Source organism: Macaca fascicularis, chromosome 16 (assembly GCF_037993035.2).
Source record: "Macaca fascicularis isolate 582-1 chromosome 16, T2T-MFA8v1.1".
In the NCBI taxonomy this organism is placed as follows: Eukaryota; Metazoa; Chordata; class Mammalia; order Primates; family Cercopithecidae; genus Macaca; species Macaca fascicularis.
Window position 1 is genome coordinate 9,458,787 of NC_088390.1, and position 20,421 is coordinate 9,479,207.

Here is a 20,421-nt window from a genome sequence, read left to right on the forward strand (position 1 = left end):
AGAGGAATCTGCATGCAATGCTTAGGGCAGGGTTTGGCGCTGCCTCACAAAGCCATTACATTTCTAGACAAAGAATTAACATTTTGTAGGAGGTGGGTTATCTGTTATTTCTTGCTAAATTCATCTAAGCTAGTATGATGCTAAAATTTATCTCCTAAACTTGGATACTTCAGGCACATACCACCATGCCTGGCTAATTTTTTAAATTAATTAATTAATTTTGAGACAGGGTCTCACGCTGTCACCCAGGCTGGAGTGCAGTGGCACAATCTCAGCTCACTGCAACCTTCAAGCAATCCTCCCTCTTCAGCCTCCCGAGTAGCTGGGACTCCTACAGGTGTGTGCCACAATGTCTGGCTATTTTTTTGTATCTTTAGTGGAGACAGGGTCTCGCCATGTTGCCCAGACTCCTAATTTTTAAATTTTTTTTTACAGAGACAGAGGTCTTGCTATGTTGCCCAGGCTGGTCTCACACTCCTGAGCCACCGCACACGGCCTGTGATTCTATTTTTCATAAATATGTCAGCTTTAGAAACTTGGTGCACCTTTGTGAGACGAAGCACCGAAAAACAATCACTGTGATTACTACTGCTGTTCCCATCATTTATCATCATGTACCTTTGGGCAAGGCACTGTGCACAGGCAATACACAATTTAAACCTCACCAAAGTCTGCATCAGAATTTCTGCGGAACAAGCACCTGCAGCAGAACTGCTTGGTACGCTTGTTAAATAACGAACATTCTTGAACTCCACCCTAGATCTAGTCAGTCAGAATCCCTAGGGGAAAGCCTCAGGATCAGTATTTTAAGCAAGCCCTCCAAGCGATTTTTATCTTGGCATATGAATCCCCATTTTACATACAAGGTATCAAGAGGTAAAGTGACTTGACAAAGACAGCATCGCGAAACATAGGATTTGAACTCAATTAAGCTTGTGGTTATTTTAAGACGGCACAAAAGCAAGTGAGATCCCCTTTAAAACCCGCCAACCAGTATAATGTTACACAATTTCCCAAACCATTAATCTCTGTAAACATAAAGGACTCCTTTAAATTAAAAAAAAAAAAAAAATGAATGATACGCCCTCTGAACTCCACACAATTCATTTCATTCTGACCAGATTTAACCTTCGTTTAGCAATTTCAGTGCTGCATCAAATGGCACTGCCTGTATCAGAAGAGCAACCAAATTCCCGCAGCGATGAGACAAACAGGAAACTCAGAGCAGAGTAAATCCACAAGCTATGACAGAAACAGAGCCGTAAAAAGTAGCTATCTCTTACCACAAGAGGTTGACTTTCTGTCCACCAGGTTTACACGCCTGGTTTCAGTGCGAAGTTTTTCATCTGTGTTCTCCACCAGGTTGGCAAGGTCGTCAATTATCTCTAGAAAGGAAAGATACATGATTACTATTCCTGAAATCACCTGGTTCACATCACAGTATCACAGCTGTGGTTGTTCTTCCTAGCAATAATGATCTCAAGTGCAGTAATTGAAAAGGCACAGAACTCAGGTCGATTCTTTGAAAACGGCAATAGTGATTGTAAAAGGAAAAAAAAAATAGTAGTAAAGAAGAAAACTGATTTAACACAATTCCAGCAGACAGGAGAAATGCCATGTTCAGAGGAAAGAAAGCATGACCCACCGAATTTATGCCTAGCCAAGCTGTCATTCAAGTATAAAGGAACAGACAGGCCGGGTGCGGTGGCTCACGCCTTTAATCCCAGCACTTTGGGAGGCCGAGGACGGAGAATTGCCTGAGGTCAGGGGTTCGAGACCAGCCTGGCCAACATAGGGAAACCCTTTCTCTACTAAAAATAAAAAAATTAGCCAGGTGTGGTGGTGTGCACCTGTAATCCCAGCTACTTGGGAGGCTGAGGCAGGAGAATTGCTTGAACGCAGGAGGCAGAGGTTGCACTGAGCCGCCACTGCATTCCAGCCTGGGCGACAAAAAAAAAAAAAAAAAAAAAAAAAAAGGAACAGACAGCATAGTAGACTTCAGGGACTACCTGGGCCCTTCTTGAGAAAACTACATGATGAAGAAATCAAGCCAATCAAAAGATAAATAAAGAGATGATGGAGAGAACTAAATCCATTTAAATACTGAACTAAGAGTAAACAAAACGTGGATTAGATAACAGAAAGCTACAGAAATGTCACAACAGTAACAATGTAATTCCAACTGAAAAATTAGTCAGTGGTTGCCAGTGGGGAAGGAAGGTGAAAAGTTGAAAGTGCTAATTTCTTCATCTCTCGCAGTGAGGCATATTGAGCAGTTGAAAAGTTAATCATACAGAAATGTGTAGCCTTTTAAAATCACCAAAACTTTAATGTTTTTTGTTAAGCTTGAGGGATCTTTTAGTAATTACTATCTCTTGTAAAGAATCCTTGATGTGGGCTGGGTGTGGTGGCTCACACCTATAATCCCAGCACTTTGGGAGGCTGAGGCAGGCGGATCACCTGAGGTTGGGAGTTCGAGACCAGCCTGACCAACATGGTGAAACCCAGTCTCTACTAAAAATACAAAATTAGCTGGTCACATGGTGGTGCATGCCTGTAATCCTAGCTACTAGGGAGGCTGAGGCAGGAGACTTGCTTGATTCTGGGAGGTGGAGGTTGCAGTGAGCCAAGATAGCACCACTGCACTCCAGTTTGGGCGACAGAGAGAGACTCAGTCTCAAAAAAAAAAAAAAAAAGAAAGAAAGAAAAGAAAAGAATCCTTGATGTGAAATTCGTTTCCTTTTTAACCCTAATCCTTTTAAGTGAAACTGAGCCCTTCACAACATTTAAAATAGCATATATAGTACGATCTTAACTATGTGAAATTATTTGTATCCATCTTTTTATATTTACAAATCTATAGGGATATATGTGAATAATATTAATTTAATGCTAATAATGATTATTTCTAGATGGTAGGATGCTGTGTGACTGCTGCCTGCTTCCTTGCATTTTTCTGTGTTGCATGAATTTCTTTCTTTCTGTTTTTTTTTTAAGAGACAGGGTCTTGCTCTGTTACCCAGATGGGATACAGGGTACCGTGATAGCTCACTGCAGTCTTCAAGGTTCTAGCAATCCTCCCATCTCAACCTCCTGAGTAGCTGAGACTGTAAGCATGTGCCACCACTCCCAGGTAATTGTTTAAATGTTGTGTAGAGATGAGGCCCTGCTATGTCACCCATGCTGGTCTCAAACTCCTGGCCTCAAGAGATCCTCTTGCATCAGCCTCTCAAAGTGTTAGGATCACAACCACGAGCCACTGTACCTGGCCTGAATTTCTTACAGTGAGCATATATATTTGTGTGCCACATAATGACGTTTCAGTCAATGACGGACCACATCTACGACAGCGGTACCATAAGTGGTACAGTATTATGATGTTATAATACCATATTTTTAGTGTATCTTTTCTATGTTTGGATACAGAATTTTTTTTTTTTGAGATGGAGTCTCACTTTTGTTGCCCAGGCGGGAGTAGAGTGGCGTGATAGCGGCTCACCACAACCTCTGCCTCTCAAGTTCAAGCGATTCTCCTGCATCAGCCTTCCAAGTAGCTGGGATTACAGGTGCACACGACTCATAATTTTTGTATTTTTAGTAGAGATGGGGGTTTCATCATGTTGGCCAGGCTGGTCTCGAACTCCTGACCTCAAATGATCCACCCGCCTTGGCTTCCCAAAGGGCTGGGATTACAGGCATAAGCCACTGCGCCTGGCCATATTTACCATCTTGTTACAACTGCTTACATGCAATAACATGCTGTACAGGTTTTTAGCCTACAGGCAATAGGTCATACCATACATACAGTCTAGGTGTGTAGCAGGCTTTACCATCTAGTGCTGTGTGAGTACCCTCCATGATGTTCGCACAATGATGTAACTACCTAATGACACATTTCTCAGAACATATCCCTGTCAAGGAATGTATGACTATTATATTTTTCTTTTTTTTCTCCCTCCCTCCTTCTCCCTCGTTCCTGTTTTTATAGTAACTGCTCTGGAGACATGTTGTTCAATACCAGTCACCATTTTTCTTAAAGCATTAAGTAAAGCAAACAAGGAAATCAAATGAAGTTTCCAGAATGATGTGTGAGCTGAATTCTGAAAGCTACATGGGTGAAAAAGCAGGAAAAGGGCAACCCATGCAAAAAGAATCGTATCTGAAAGGCACAGGAAGGAGTGGGGCGCTCCTGCTTCTTGCCTCCTGCAGCACTTCCTACAAACCTCTTACTTATAGACCCTATAGTTACATTCCACCGATTTGTTTACATGTCTTTAACAGGAAGATTATGATATAAACTAATTTTTATTCATCCTTATACCTCCCACACTTGGGAGAATGCCTTGTATACAGCAAGATAAAACAAATATGAAAAGATAAAGACCATGAATGGGCTGGTGGGTCATGCCTGTAATCCCAGCACTGTAGGAGGCCGAGGTGGGCGGATCACATGGTCAGCAGTTTGAGACCAGCCTGGCCAATATGGCAAAACTCTGTCTCTACTAAAAATACAAAAATTAGCCAGGCATGGTTGTGCATGCCTGTAATTCCAGATATTTGGCAGGCTGAGGCAGGAGAATTGCTTGAACCCAGGATTTGGAGTGAGCTGAGATCATACTACTGTACTCCAGCCTGGGCAACAGAGCAAGACTCTGTCTTGGGGAAAAAACAAACAAACAATGTCCTAACTTATCTTTGTTTCTAGTCCTGATTCATTTTAATTCATTTTCCATACAATCCTCAGAGCATATTTTAATTCTCTCATATTTCAATGAATTAAAATTTAAATAGCCACATGTATCGAACAACTCAGCTCTAAAGCAAGAACTTAAAAAAGAAACCAAGAAAACACACACACACACCCTACCGAGAGGTACAGTTTTAAAATAAAAATTAACAGAAGAAATAAAATTAAATACTAAAAATGTATGATTCAGGAAAGGGGTAAAGAGGAACAAAGAATAGATGGGACAAAAAGAACGGAAATATAATATCTATCTGGCATGCTTAAATTCAACTGTATCAATAGTTGCATTAATGTAAACAGACTCAACTTTTCAATTAAAAAACAAAGGATATCAAGCAAGGTTTGTTTTTTTTTTTGAGATGGAGTCTTGCTCTGTTGCCCAGGCTGGAGCGCAGTGGTGCGATCTCGGCTCACTGCAAGGTCTGCCTCCCGGGTTCACGCCATTCTCCAACTCAGCCTCCCAAGTAGCTGGGACTACAGGCGCCCGCCACCAGGCCCTGTTAATTTTTTTGTCTTTTTTAGTAGAGACGGGGTTTCACCATGTTAGCCAGGATGGTCTCGATCTCCTGACCTCACAATCCGCCCACCTCGGCCTCCCAAAGTGCCAGGATTATAGGCGTGAGCCACTGCGCCCGGCCTTTTTTTCCTTTCTTTAATTATACTTTAAGTTCTAGGTACATGTGCACAACATGCAGGTTTGTTACGTAGGTATACATGTGCCATGTCGGTTTGCTGCACCCATTAACAACTCGTCACATACTTTAGGTATTTCTCCTAACACTATCCCTCCCTCAGAAAGATTTTTTTAAAAAGATGACACAACTATATACTTTGCTATGGAACTCACTATAAGGCACAGTGTTTGTATGAGAAAGTTGGCAAGACAGACCAGACAGACTTCTAGAAAAGGAGTATTATTAGATATAAAAAGGAACTTCTCATCATGATGAAAGGACACATGTCAAAAATGGGAAATTCTGTCATTATTTGAAAATTAAGGAAAACAACTCCGATTTCCCCACAGGGCAAAGATGAAATCAAAAGAGAAAGCAGAAAATATACTGAAATGAGCACGAAGGACAACTGCTATAGACTGGATGTTTGCGTGCCTTCAAAATTACGTTGAAGCCTCATCACCAGTGATGATATTTCGATGTGGGGCCTTTGGGAGGTGAATGGTGAGGAGAGCAAAGCCCACATGAATGAATGAATCCCCTTCCATGCATGAGATTTATGACCTTATAAAAGAGTTCCTAGAGAGCTCCCTCATGTCTTCCACCAAGTGAACTTACAATGAAGACAGCTGTCTATGAACCAGGAAACAGACCCTCACCAGACACCAGATCTGTAGGCACCTTGATCTTGACTTCCCAGCCTCCATAACGGTGATAATTTCTGTTGTTTATAAGTCATCCAGTTGATGGCATTTTACTATAGCAGCTTGAATAGAACAAGACAACAATGTAGCACAAAAGTTTTTGGGATGCTACTAAAGCGGTACTTAGGGAGAAATTTATTGCTCTAAATGCATATATTAGTAAAGAAGAAAGATGTAAAAACAATGATCAGACTCAAGCAGATAATAGTACGATCATCTCAATAAATGCCGAAAAAGGGTATGACGAAATTCAGTGTCCATTCACCATACAAATTCTCAGCAAAACAGAAACGAAAGGGAACTTCTTCGGCCTGAGGAAGGGCATCTATTTAAAAAACACTCAGCGCTAACATCATACTTAAAGGTGAAACATGGAACATTTTTTCTCTAAGATCAGGAGCAAGGCAAGGACGTCTGCTCCGACAGCATCTGTTAAACATTTTATTAGAAGTCCCACATTGTTCAATAAGGCAGGGGGAAAAAAAAGCAAAAAGGTATGAAAGGGAGCTGTAAAGCTGTATTTGCAGATGACATGATTGTACACCCAGAAACAATAAAGTCTATTTAAAAACTACAAGAACTAGTAAGGAAATCTAATAAATTTGCAAGTACAAAGTCAATAGTAAAACGCAATATATTTCTATGTACCAGTGATAAACAATGCAGAAAAAATAAAAGTAAAAAATTCATTATAATGGCATCAAAAGCCATATTACATACTTAGAAATAAATCTAACTGAAGATGTGTAAGACCTCTATAATAAAAACTATAAAACATTGCTGGGAGAAATGAAAGAAAGCCTAAGAAAAGGAGAACTGGCCTGGCCCATATGGTAGTTCTATCTGTAGTTTTCTGAGGAACCCCCACGCCGTTCTCCGTAATAGCTATACTAGCTCACGTTCCCACCGACAGTATATAGGAGTTCCTTTTTCTCTCCACATATCCTCACCCTCATTTGTTTGTTTGTTTGTTTGTTTTTTCATATATTGGTTGGTCATTTATAAGAGAGAACACAATATTTTAAAGACATTGGTTCATTTTTTTTCAATTGACAGATATTGTACAGAATTTTATAGATTGAATGCAATCCTAATCAAAATTCTAGCAGGCTTTTAAAATGGAACCTGCAAGCCAATTCTAAAATTCACAAAGAATATTATTTAGAATAGCCAAAATAATCCTAACAAAGAAAAACAGGCCAGGCACGGTGGCTCACGCCTGTAATCCCAGCACTTTAGGAGGCTGAGGCGGGCGGATCATGAGGTCAGGAGATGGAGACCATCCTGGCTAACATGGTGAAACCCCATCTCTACTGAAAATACAAAAAATTAGCTGGGCGTGGTAGTGGACGCCTGTGATCTCAGCTACTTAGGAGGCTGAGGCAGAAGAATGGTGTAAACTTGGGAGGCAGAGGTTGCAGTGAGCCGAGATCGCACCATTGCACTCCAGCCTGGCGACAGAGCTAGACTCCGTCTCAAAAAAAAAAAAAAAAAAAAAAAGAAAAAAAAGAAAAGAAAAACAAAGTTGGAGGTATTACCAAAATTCACCATTTATTATAAATATATACTAATCAAAGACAGTCTGATATTAGAATAAGGACAGACAAACACATCGATGGAACAAAACAGAGAGTCCAGATAGACTTGTGTGTGTGCACACTCACCTGCACACGTGAGCGCTCAATTCTCAATAAAGGTATCTACAACATAGTCAATCAAATACAGAAAGAAAAGTGTTTTCAACAAATGGTGCTGGAAAAAACTGGATATATGTATGAGGAAATAAAAAACACCTCAACCCTTTCTTCTCTCTATACCGAAAAAAAAAAAAAAAAAAGTTGTGATGGTTCATAGACTTAACTGTAAAACCTAGAATTGCAAAGCTTCTAAAAGAAAAAAAGAGAAATTTTTCATAGCCTGGAGTAGGTAGGCAAAAATTTCTTGGACAGGACATAAAAAGACTATCCACAAAAGAAAACAAGTTGGTCAATCTGATTTAGCAAATCCTCAAAGGAAGTGATTTCCAGATCTTGTGACATCCTGATGCTCTGGGCATACTATTCTTCTGAAAATGTGATGGGAGGACTTGGACACATTGCTTCAGTCTTTGTCTCATCAGCACTAAACACAGCTGTTTATATATAGTAAAAGTGGGCATTTTTATGATCCATGGCTCATTCTCTATCAAGAGGAATTTTCTGCTCATTCAAAGATACTATTACAAAAATTAAGAAATAAGCCACAGAATGGTAGAAAATATTTGTAGAACATATAGCCGACATAGAATTCGTACCTGGAATATATAAAGATCTCCTACATATTAACAATAAAGAAAAGCTAATTTTAAAATAGCCAAAAGATCTGAACAGATGTTTTAGAGAAGAAGATACACAAATGGCACATAAGACACATGAAAAACAGCTCAAATATTGTTAGTCATTAGGGAAATGCAAATTTCAACCACAATAAGATACTGCTTCACACTCACGACAGTGTGCAAACTAAAGACTTACAATACTAATGGCTGGGGGAAAATTTGGCACAAAGGGTGCTGTACAAGCGTTTGTCAATTCCCATCAAGTTAACCATGTATCAACCATCTTACCCAGAAACTTCACTCCTAGGTTTTTTTGTTTTTGTTTTTCTTTTTTTTTTGAAGTGGTGTCTTGCTCTATTGCCCTGGAGCTGGACTGCAGTGGCGTGATGTCCGCTCACTGTAACCTCCGCTTCCACTCAGAAGAATTCAAGCGATTCTCCAGCCTCACCCTCCCGAGTAGCTGGGATTACAGGTACATACCACTGCACTCGTCTAATTTTTGTATTTTTAGTAGAGACAGGATTTCACCATGCTGGCCTTGAACTCCTGACCTCAGGTGATCCACCTGCCTCGACCTCTCAGAGTGGTGGGATTACAGGCGTGAGCCACTGTGCCCAGCTCACTCCTAGGTATTTACCAAACAGAAATAAAAGACTATTTCTCAAAAACAAAACAAAACAAAACAAAAAAAACCCTGTACAAAAATATACACTGCAACCTTATTCATGAGGGCCCCAAACTAGAAACCACCCACATATCCATCATTAGGAGAATGGGAAAGCAAATTGGGGTATATCTGCTAAATGGAATACTATTCAGCAACAGAAAGCATGAGCCACTCATGCATGCCACAACTGTCCAAATCTCAAAAAGAGTTTTGTTGGCTAAAAATAAGAAAGTGAAAATCATTATACACTTTATGATTCCATTTATAAGAAATATAAGGATAGGCTGGGCGCGGTGGCTAGTGCCTGTAATCCCAACACTTTGGGAGGCCGAGGCAGCAGATCATGAGGTCAGGAGATCAAGACCACAGTGAAACCCCGTCGCTACTGAAAATACAAAAAGAAAGAAAAAAAAAAAATTAGCTGGGCGAGGTGGCGGGCGCCTGTAGTCCCAGCTACTCCGGAGGCTGAGGCAGGAGAATGACGTGAACCCAGGAGGTGGAGCTTGCAGTGAGCTGAGATCGCGCCACTGCATTCCAGCCTGGGTGATAGAGCGAGACTCCATCTCAAAAAAAAAAAAAAGAAAAAGAAATATAAGGATAAACCTAGCCTACAAAATAGACATCAGAAAGTGGTTGCCTCTGGTGTGCTTGACTAGAAAGGCACATGAAGAAACTTTATGGGATGATGGAAATGTTCTAAAGGTCACAGAAATTCATGCAAATGGGTACAGCTGTCAAAACACATAGAAGGGAGGAAGGGAAGTAAGGAGGGAGGGAAACAGGGAGGGAGGGAGCCAGGCAGGCAGGCAGGCAAGACAAAACAAATGCCTTAGAATAACAAAATTTCAGACCTGCAAGAGTCGTGCAATCACCTTGTAGTTCCCTCCCCTCTTGTAACATCCCTGGCAGTGGGACGGTTAATCTTTCACTGAACACTCCCAGAGACTGGTAACATGGAAACTCATGAGAAAATCAGTTCCATGGCTGAGTTACAGGGTGATTCTGGTAATTATAAAGTCCTTTATTCTGAGCTAAAACTCTGCCTGCTCTCAATTTCTACCTTAGGTATTTCTTTTTCTTCTTCTTTCTTTTTTTTTTTTGAGACAGAGTTTCACCCTTGTTGCCCAGGCTGGAGTGCAGTGACATGATCTCGGCTCACTGCAACCTCTGCCTCCCGCGTTGAAGCAAGTCTCCTGCCTCAGACTCTCAAGTAGCTGAAATTTCAGGCGCCCCTTAAGTATTTCTAGACCAACACAGCATCAGTGTTCTTTCCTTCATAATTTTCCTCGTATATCTCCTTGGTCTTCTCCTCTAGGTTAAAGATACTTAGATCCAAACTTTAGCAAATCCTCACAGGAAGTGATTTCCAGATCTTGTGACATCCTGATGCTCTGGGCATAATATTCGTCCTAAAAATGTGATGGGAGGACTTGGACACATCGCTTCAGTCTTTGTCTCAGCACTGAACACAGCTGAGTTTATATATAGTAGCGTATGTAAAAGTGGGCATTTTTTTTTTCTTTTTTTTTTTTTGGAGAGGGAGTCTCGCTCTGTTGCCCAGGCTGGAGTGCAGTGGCGTGATTTCAGCTCACTGCAAGCTCCACCTCCTGGGTTCACGCCATTCTCCTGCCTCAGCCTCCCGAGTAGCTGGGATTACAGGTGCCTGCCACCACGACCAGGTAATTTTTTGTATTTTTAGTAGAGACAGGGTTTTACAATGTTGGCCAGGCTGGTCTCGAACTCCTGACCTCAGGTGATCCACTCACCTCAGCCTCCCCAAGTGCTGGGATTACAGGCATAAGCCACCACGCCCGGCCTAAACAACTCTACTTTTTAAGTTATAAAAATTATTTAATAGCAGTTTATAAACAAGAAGGAAAAAAGGAAAAAAGTAAACACTATCCAAATACCCCAGTATAACAATAGCATAATTCCCCCTATATGTTCACTACAATTTGACATAAACATACATTTGTGCCGGGGGCACTGGCTCATGCCTATAATCCAGCACTTTGGGAGGCCGAGGTGGGCAGATCACCTGAGGTTGGGAGGTCGAGACCATCCTGGCTAACACAGTGAAACCTCGTCTCTACTAAAAATACAAAAAAATCAGCTGGGCGTGGTGGTGGGCGCCTATAGTCCCAGTTACTTGGGAGGCTGAGGCAGGAGAATGGCGTGAACCTGGGAGGCGGAGCTTGCAGTGAGCTGAGATCGCGCCACTGCACTCCAGCCTGGGCAACAAGAGCAAAACTCCATCTCAAAAAAAAAAAAAAAAAAAACATACATTTTCATGTAATTGCAATATATAAGTCTCCCCCATCAAATGATATCATTTGTATTCTTTCATGTAGCTACACAGTCTTCAGTTATAATTTCTAATGGTTACAAAATATTCATTCCATAAAATAACCATTCCTTAAATAATAGCCCATTGTTGGATACTTAGAATGTTTCTTTTTTTTTTTTTTTTTTTGAGATGGACTCTCACTCTGTCACCCAGGCTGGAGTGCACTGGCGCGATCTCGGCCCACTGCGAGCTCCGCCTCCCAGGCTCATGCCATTCTCCTGCCTCAGTCTCCCGAATAGCTGGGACTACAGGCGCTCGCCACTATGCCCAGCTAATTTTTTTTTGTATTTTTAGTAGAGACGGGGTTTCACTGTGTTAGCCAGGATGGTCTCGATCTCCTGACCTCGTGATCCGCCCGCCTTGGCCTCCCAAAGTGCTGGGATTACAGGCGTGAGCCACTGCGCCCGGTCACTTAGGTTTCTGTATTTCTAAATAATGAGTCTACAAATTCTTTCCTCCATTATCATTGTGTTCTTTTTAATCATTTCCTTAACAAAGTGTGATTATGACTGCCTCATAAACTTTGAAACAGATTGCCAAATTATTTTTTAATAGACTTACAGTGCCACTGTTGGTTTGATGGGATTCATTCCACTTGTCAGTTATGATGACCTCAGAAGATTTCCTAGGCCAGAGAGCCTCGGGAAATTCCCACTCTGCAGACCACGCACTACCAAGGTGGGAATTCCCCTAACCACAGTCTATTAAGAGCAAATTAAATACAGGTTTCAGAGTATAGGTTGTGAAACAACCAGCTGACAAGTTCAGATTCCTGACAAGAGAGCCTCCAAAGAGAAACTGATACCTTGCTTCCTGGTCAGTACTTGCATTTGGTTTCATGCGGGAGCTTGTATTTCAATCACATGTTAATTTGAGATACCGAGTGCCATTCCAGCACAGAATGGACAAAATGGAACAATGTAAAGTATACCAGAAAAATGACGGAATCACAAGGATTAAGAAATATTATATGGTGTCAAAATACCTGACTCCAATAAAACTTCATCATTTTTCTACTCTCAATTACAGCCTCAATACGTTCTAGACAAAGGGAGAGAGTTTGCTATATATTTTCAGATGAATTTGGTGTCTTTTTATGCTATAATGGACTCATAATGGCAGTAGTAAAGTCATTATGTTATTATGCCTTTTGCTTAAGTTTTTAATATTTGAAGACAAATGTTAAAAAAAAAAATCTATAGTGAAGAAAGAGTTTTTCTTGAGGGTACTAGTTTAATTCCCTCTGATCCCTATAATTGATATCATACTCAAATTTATCAATGGAAACCAAAAACGGGGGGTGGTGGTGACCTCTAATAATACTGTACGCTAGGAAAAGATACATTCCAGAGAACAGGGACACAAGGACAAACCAATCTGTGACTTGGTAAAGAAAAAGTAATACCCTGCCTAGGGCACCCTATGGCAGGGAGCTGCAAGGAACTCCAGCAGATCAAAGTGGAGCCTCTGGGAACCACCCAGGCTTTGGGGACACAGTGACTGTCTCTACTAAAAAAAAAAAAAAAAAAATTAGCCGGGTGAGGTGGCAGGCGCCTGTAGTTCCAGCTACTTGGGAGGCTGAGGCAAGAGAATCATTTGAACCCGGGAGGCAGAGGTTGCAGTGAGCCAAGATCGCACCATTGCATTCTAGCCTGTACAACAGAGCAAGACTCCATCTCAAAAACAAACAAACAAACAAACAAACAGAAAAAAAAAAAAAAAAAGAAACAGCTCAGAATGAAGGAACATCTCAGTAGTTTTCAAAAGAAGGTTCTCTTTCCCTTTCACCTTGTGCCTTAGAAAATAAAATTCCTTTAAAAAAAAAGAATAAACTGGCTGGTTTGGGTGGCTCATACCTGTAATCCTGGCACTTTGGGAGGCCAAGGGTGGATCACCTGAGGTCAGGAGTTCGAGACCAGCCTGGCCAAGATAGCAAAACCCTGTCTCTACTAAAAATAGAAAAATTAGCCAGGCATGGTGATAGGAGCCTATAATCCCAGCTACTTGGGAGGCTGAGTTAGGAAAATCGCTTGAACCCAGGGGGTGGAAGTTGCAGTGAACCTAGGTTGCGCCACTTCACTCCAGCCTAAGAGTGAAAATCCATCCCCCCCGCCCAAAAAAGAGAAGAACCCTTGAAAAATGTCTGACTTTGGCCGGGCGCGGTGGCTCAAGCCTGTAATCCCAGCACTTTGGGAAGCCGAGGCGGGCGGATCACAAGGTCAGGAGATCGAGACCACAGTGAAACCCCGTCTCTACTAAAAATACAAAAAATTAGCCGGGCGCGGTGGCGGGCGCCTGTAGTCCCAGCTACTCAGGAGGCTGAGGCAGGAGAATGGCGGGAACCCAGGAGGCGGAGCTTGCAGTGAGCCGAGATCGCTCCACTGCACTCCAGCCTGGGCAACAGCGTGAGACTCCGTCTCAAAAAAAAAAAAAAAAAGAAAAGAAAAATGTCTGACTTCTTTTAAAACAAGATTTAAAAACACACTAAGTCAATGCAACAAGAACAGAAAGACACCACGAAGGAACAGTGAAGATTACCAGAAACAATACATACAGATACAAACATAATTGTCCAAGTGAAAATCACAATGAAGGCAATTAAACAGATTATAAACTAGGTAACAGAGTTAGTATGTAAGCTTGAGTAGTCTCCCAGAAGTCACCGGAGGAAGGTTAGAGAAGACAAATGAGAGAGAGAAAAAAATAAGAGACAGGAACAAAGAAAAACAGGAGGAAAAACAATAACCAAATAAACAATATTTTCCTTGAAATGATAAAACACTTGAGTGTTCATATTAATAAAACAAACTCACTGAGCAACGCTGATGGAAAGGATTGGCCAGGTGTGGTGGCTCACGCCTATAATCCCAGCACTTTGGGAGGCAGAGGCAGGCGGATCACAAGGTCAGGAGATTGACACCATCCTGCCTAACATGGTGAAACCCTGTCTCTACTAAAAAATACAAAAAATTGGCCAGGTGTGGTGGCGGGCGCCTGCAGTCCCAGCTACTCGGGAGGCTGAGGCAGGAGAATGGCGTGAACCCAGGAGGCGGAGCTTGCAGTGAGCCAAGATCTCACCACTGCACTCCAGCCTGGGAGACAGAGCGAGACTCCATCTCAAAAAAAAAAAAAAAAAAAAGGATCTAGAAATATCTCATGAAATTTCCAAATTTTGGAATCCAAAGTTCTGCAACTATTCAAATGGTGGGCAGGAAGAAAGGAAGCTTACCAACAAAGGAAGAAAATTAACCTGGCATCAGACTGTTGCTGTGAAACATGAAACACTAGAAGACAGTGAGTGGAAAAGGTGTGAGGACAAAGACCATGATCAAAGGATTCAAAATCCAGCCATGCCAAGGTGGATACTCACAGATAAGAGAAAGACATAACCATACAAGGAGCCAGAGACCACTCACTCATCTCACGAATGCAGGCAACAAGGTCATGGAAATGGAGCACTGAATGAAATCCTTCTGGGCCGGGCCTGGTGGCTCACGCCTGCGATCCCAGCACTTTGGGGGCCCAAGGCAGCAGGATCACTTGAGGTTAGGAGTTCTATTTTTTTTGAATTTTTGAATTTTTATTTTTTTGAGATGGAGTCTCGCTCTGTCACCCAGGCTGGAGTGCGGTGGCGCAATCTCAGCTCACTGCAACTTCCGCCTCCCAGGTTCAAGGGATTCTCCTGCCTCAGTGTCCCGAGCAGCTGAGATTACAGGCGCCTGCCACCACGCCCAGCCAATTTTTGAATTTTCAGTAGAGACAGGGTTTCGCCATGTTGGCCAGGCTGGTCTCGAACTCCTGACCTCAGGTGATCTGCCTACCTTGGGCTCCCAAAGTGCTAGGAGTACAGGCATGAGCCACTGCACCCGGCCATGAGACGGAGTTTCGCTCTTGTCACCTAGGCTGGAGTGCAATGGCATGATCTTGGCTCACTGCAACCTCCGCCTCCTGGGTTCAAGTGATTCTCCTGTCTCAGCCTCCCAAGTAGTTGAGATTACAGGCACGTCCCACCATGTCTGGCTAATTTTGTAGTTTTAGTAGAGACAGGGTATTGCCATGCTGGCCAGGCTGGTCTCAAACTCCTGACCTTAGGTGATCTGCCCACCTCGGCCTCCCAAAGTCCTGGGATTACAGGCACGAGCCGCCATGACCGGCTAAGGTTAGGAGTTCTATACCAACCTGGCAAACAGGGTGAAATCCTATCTCCACAAAAAAATTTTTTAAAAAAATTAGTCAAGTATGGTGGCTCATGCCTATCGCCCTAGCTACTCAGGAGGCTGAAGTGGGAGGATCACTTGAGCCCAGGAGGTTGAGACTGCAGTGAGTCATGTTCATGCCACTGCACTCCAGCTTGGGCAACGAAGTAAGACCCTTCTCAAAGAGAAAGAAAAGAAAAAGAAATCCATCTACATAGGTTTGTTACAGTAAAGTGCTTGGAGCAACACACACCAGCATCTCTTGGGGGCCCTGAAGCCATGGCAGGCAGGCCTCTGGCCAGAGTTTTCTCCTAGCTATCATTCAGCCGCTTTTTTTGTTTATTCTTCCCGTGTTGCCGTGAGGTTTGTGATACCCTTCACAACATCAAAGAGTTGCCCAAATCCCTAAACTGCTTCTCTATCTTTAGTCTCTGTATACTCAAAATCACCTGAGCTGCCATAAAACATGCATTTTTAAATCCAGCAAAATGGTCTGCCTACATTTCTTTAAGACAGATACACAATATTACCTGCACACTTTTGTCAGCCATTATAGCTCCAAACGGCCAGAACACAAAACAAGTGGCAGAAGGACTAAGGAGAGGAGATAACACACACAAAACGCATTCGATTCAGGAGGGGGACTACAGTGGCTGGGAGTATTTGCCCCATGCTGCACCAACATGCACTGCCTGAGGATGGAACCTGCTGGACTAACATCCATTTGCAGAAAACATACGTAAGTATTCAGAGAAAAAGATACATGAACTGTGGGTGAAAAATGCACCTGGCCAGGCGTGGTGGCTCACGCCTGTAATCCCAGCACTCTGGGAGGCAGAGGAGGGTGAATCACCTGAGGTCAGGAGTTCAAGACCAGCCTGGTCAACATGGCGAAAACCTATCTCCACTAAAAATACAAACATTAGCCAGGCGTGGTGGCAGGTGCCTGTAATCCCAGCTACAAGGGAGACTGGGGTAGGAGAATTGCTTGAACCTGGGAGGCAGAGGTTGCAGTGAGCTGAGATTGCACCACTGCACTCCAGCCTGGGCGACAGAGCAAGACTCTGTCTCAAAAAAAAAAAAAAAAAAAAAAAAAGGACTGTTCTATGTGCAGGTGTATGTACATATATGGATATACAAAAACTTTTGTATCTATATGCACATGTATATATCTATTCTAATATATTAGGAGATATACATACACACACATATCTAGACATCTACATATATACACATGCATATACATACATATACACATTTACATATATATACATACATATATAGCACATACACACACACACACACACACACACACACATATATACACACACACTTTTTGAGACAGGGTCTCACTCCCATCGCCCAGGATGGAGTACAGTAGGGTGATCACAGCTCACTGCAGCCTCCACTTGCCAGGCTCAGGTGATCCTCCCATTTCAACTTCCTGAGTAGCTGAAACTACAGGTATGCACTCCCATGTCTGGCTAACTTTTTATATTTTTAGTAGAGACAGGGTTTCATCATGTTGCCCAGACTAGTTTCAAACTCCTGAGCTCAGGCAATCTACTCGCAGTGGCTTCCCAAAGTGTTGGAATTATAGGCGTCAGCCACTGCACCCATCCTAGGAGATACATATTTTTCTGAGATACAGGCACACAAGTATATATCTTAGAAAAATATTTCAGAGACAAACAACATTATAACAGTCACCCAAAGTATGTGTGTATACAACTCAATAACCATTTCTGAAAAGAATAGGGAAAAAAAAAATCAAAATTGGCTGAGTCCCTTTTTAATAATATAAAGATAAGCAATGAACCTATTAAACATAAATCTAAGTATATTATTATACTTAATGCTAAAATTTTAACCTTTTTGTTATGAAATATAACTCACATACAGAAAAGTACAAAAAGTGTATGTACAGGTCGGGCGCAGTGGTTCACACCAGTAATCCCAGCACTTTGGGGAAACAATACCTGTACAATGAAGGAATATGGCAGATAGCACCTTGACCAAGTGAGCAAACAGCGTCAGTGAGAATGGGACCAACTCACCTAGGTCTCCTGATGGGATGCAACACAACGGGAAGTATCGTATACAGCTCTCCTTATGTGGTCTTTTTGCCAAAAATATTTCACGTCAATATAATTATAAAGAAACACTAAGACAAATATAGATTGTGACAAATCCTACAACTGGCATGAATTGTTTAAAAATGTCAATGGCAAAAAAAAAAAAAACAGCGGGGGAAGGCTGGCCGCAGTGGCTCACGCCTGTAATCCCAGCACTTTGGGAGGCAGAGGCAGGCAGATCACCTGAGGTCAGGAGTTTGAGACCAGCCTGACCAACATGGTGAAACCCTGCCTCTACTAAAAAATACAAAAAAATTACCCAGGCATGGTGGCGAGCACCTGTAATCTCAGATACTCGGGAGGCTCTCAGATACCTGTGATCTCAGATATTCGGGAGGCTGAGGCAGGAGAATCGCTTGAACCCGGGAGGTGGAGGTTGCAGTGAACCAAGATCGCGCCATTGCACTCCAGCCTGGGCGACAGAGCGAGACTCCATCTCAAAAATAAAAAATAAATAAAGGGGGGGTATGTATTTTAAATTAAGACATTAAAGAAGCAAAACAGTTACATGCAATCTGTAATCTCTGATTGCTGGAGCACCCCCTCAAAAAGAAGTGACAAAGGACTTGATTGGGGCAATGGGAGCAATTTAAATAGAAACTCCATATTAGTCATTATTACCATATCAAAGTTAAATTTCTTGGATATGCTAATGACACTGCAGTTGTATAGGAAAACATCCTACACAGGAGAATATTAGGAGATAGATTAGGAGACAGATGTCAAAGTATATAGAAGCATTTAGGAGACACCCTCACCTTAGTTTAAATCATTTACAGGCTGGGCTCAGTGGCTCACGACTGTAATCTCAGCACTTTGGGTGGTAGAGGCGGGTGGATCACTTGAGGTCAGAGGTTTGAGACCAGCCCAGCCAATATGGTGAAACCCTGTCTCTACTAAAAACACAAAAATTAGCCGGGAACGGTGGTGGATGCCTGTAGTCCCAGTTACTTGGGAGGCTGTGACAGGAGAATTGCTTGAACCTGGGAAGCGGAGGTTGCAGTGAGCTGAGATCATGCCATTGCACTGTAGCCTGGACATCACAGCAAGACTCCATCTCAAAAAAATTTTTTTTAATTAAATAATAATAATTTGCTCTCGGGGCAAAAAGTACATAAACACACACAAGCTCACTCATGCAGCAACAAAAAAGCAAAACAAATGTGGTTAAACATTAACAATTGGTGAATCTAGTAAAGGAAGGGTGACCAGATATGCCTGAAGAATATACTGTTAACTTTTCTGTAGCTTTAGAAAAATCTTTAAAATAAAAAGACAAGGAAAAAAAAAAAAAGCCACAGACTTAGATTGGGTTACAGGGAAAAAAAAGAAAGAAAGAAAAGAAACCTATTGCTCTATAGATGGGAAGTATATGGCAGAGTAGGATAACTAAAGTCCTATATTTCAGGCTGGAGAAAAAAAAAGGGAGCCTCAGGAGGCAAAATGTACCAGGAAGAACATAGACTGGGAAGAGCTTAGAAAAGCAACCCCTTAAAGTTGTTCATGAAGTCCTGGATTCTCCTTTGAGAAGTGCATGCATGGAACTGACCCCAAATAATATACACAGACATTGAGAACTGAGCTACAGGACAGAAAACCACCCAACTCTCAGTCTGGCCACTGGCTACTGCACATGTGGGACAGACCCAAATAGTACCGTAAAGACTTTGAAAACTTCTTCAAAGGTAGTGGAACCTGTGGCCTCAACTCAACCAGGGCAATTGCCTGCTAAAATAAAAAATACTAACATCTCTGTAGGATTTAAACCAACAGCCAGAGTCTCATAAAATGATAATCAAAATGTCCAGGATACAACCTAAAATTTTGCAGCATATGAACATCCAGAAAATTTCAAGTTGCATAAGAAACCTGGAAAAAGACAACAAGATGCCATTGCTAAGCAGCATAGTTGTTGGAATTATCTGACAAAGACTTTAAAGCAGCTATAATAAAAACACTGGGCCAGGCATTTTTGGGAGCTGAAGCGTGATGATTGTTTGAGCCTAGGAGTTTAAGACCAATCTGGACAACATAGTGAGAACCTGTCTCCACAAAAAATAAAAAATGAGCTGGGCATAGTGGCATGCATCTGCAGTTTCAGCTTCTCAGGAGGCTAAGAAAGGAGAATCACTTGAGCCCAGGAGGTTGAGGCTGCAGTGAGCTGTGACTGCACCATTGCACTTCAGCCTGGGTGACGGAGTGAGACTCTGTTTCAAAAATAAAAAATAAATAAAAATAAAAATGCTCCAAGAAGTAACAGTGAACACTCTTGAAATACAGTCTCAGCAGAGAAACAAAAAATATAGAGAAGAATCAAATGCAAATTTTGAAACTGAAAAACACAATAACCATATTTGAAAACTCACTGGATGGGATCAATAGCACAATGGATATGATACAGGAAAGAGGTGGTGAACTGGAAGATAGTTCTAACAAAAATGAATAGAGCTGGCCGGGCGCGGTGGCTCACGCCTGTAATCCCAGCACTTTGGGAGGCCGAGGCGGGCGGATCACGAGATCAGGAGATCGAGACCATCCTGGCTAACCTGGTGAAACCCCGTCTCTACCAAAAACACAAAAAATTAGCCGGGCGTTGTGGGAGGCGCCTGTAGTCTCAGCTACTCGGCAGGAGAA

The 20,421-nt window shown here is 42.1% G+C and overlaps 1 protein-coding gene across 11 annotated transcripts in view; it reads right to left on the reverse strand.

The window, feature by feature from the left end:
* Positions 1–20,421, reverse strand: part of STX8 (syntaxin 8) — a 358,471-nt gene that overhangs the window by 152,806 nt on the left and 185,244 nt on the right. For 10 of the 11 annotated variants that reach the window (XR_012425279.1, XR_012425280.1, XR_010582271.2 and 7 more), the window contains exon 7: positions 1,284–1,385. Coding sequence is in view for 5 of the 11 variants with exons in the window: in XM_005582878.3 (XP_005582935.1) it covers positions 1,284–1,385 (102 nt within the window). In the remaining 6 variants the exon portion in view is untranslated. Of the gene's footprint in view, positions 1–1,283; positions 1,386–20,421 lie in introns of those variants that run through there. The other variant, XM_074018584.1, reaches the window with a different exon arrangement.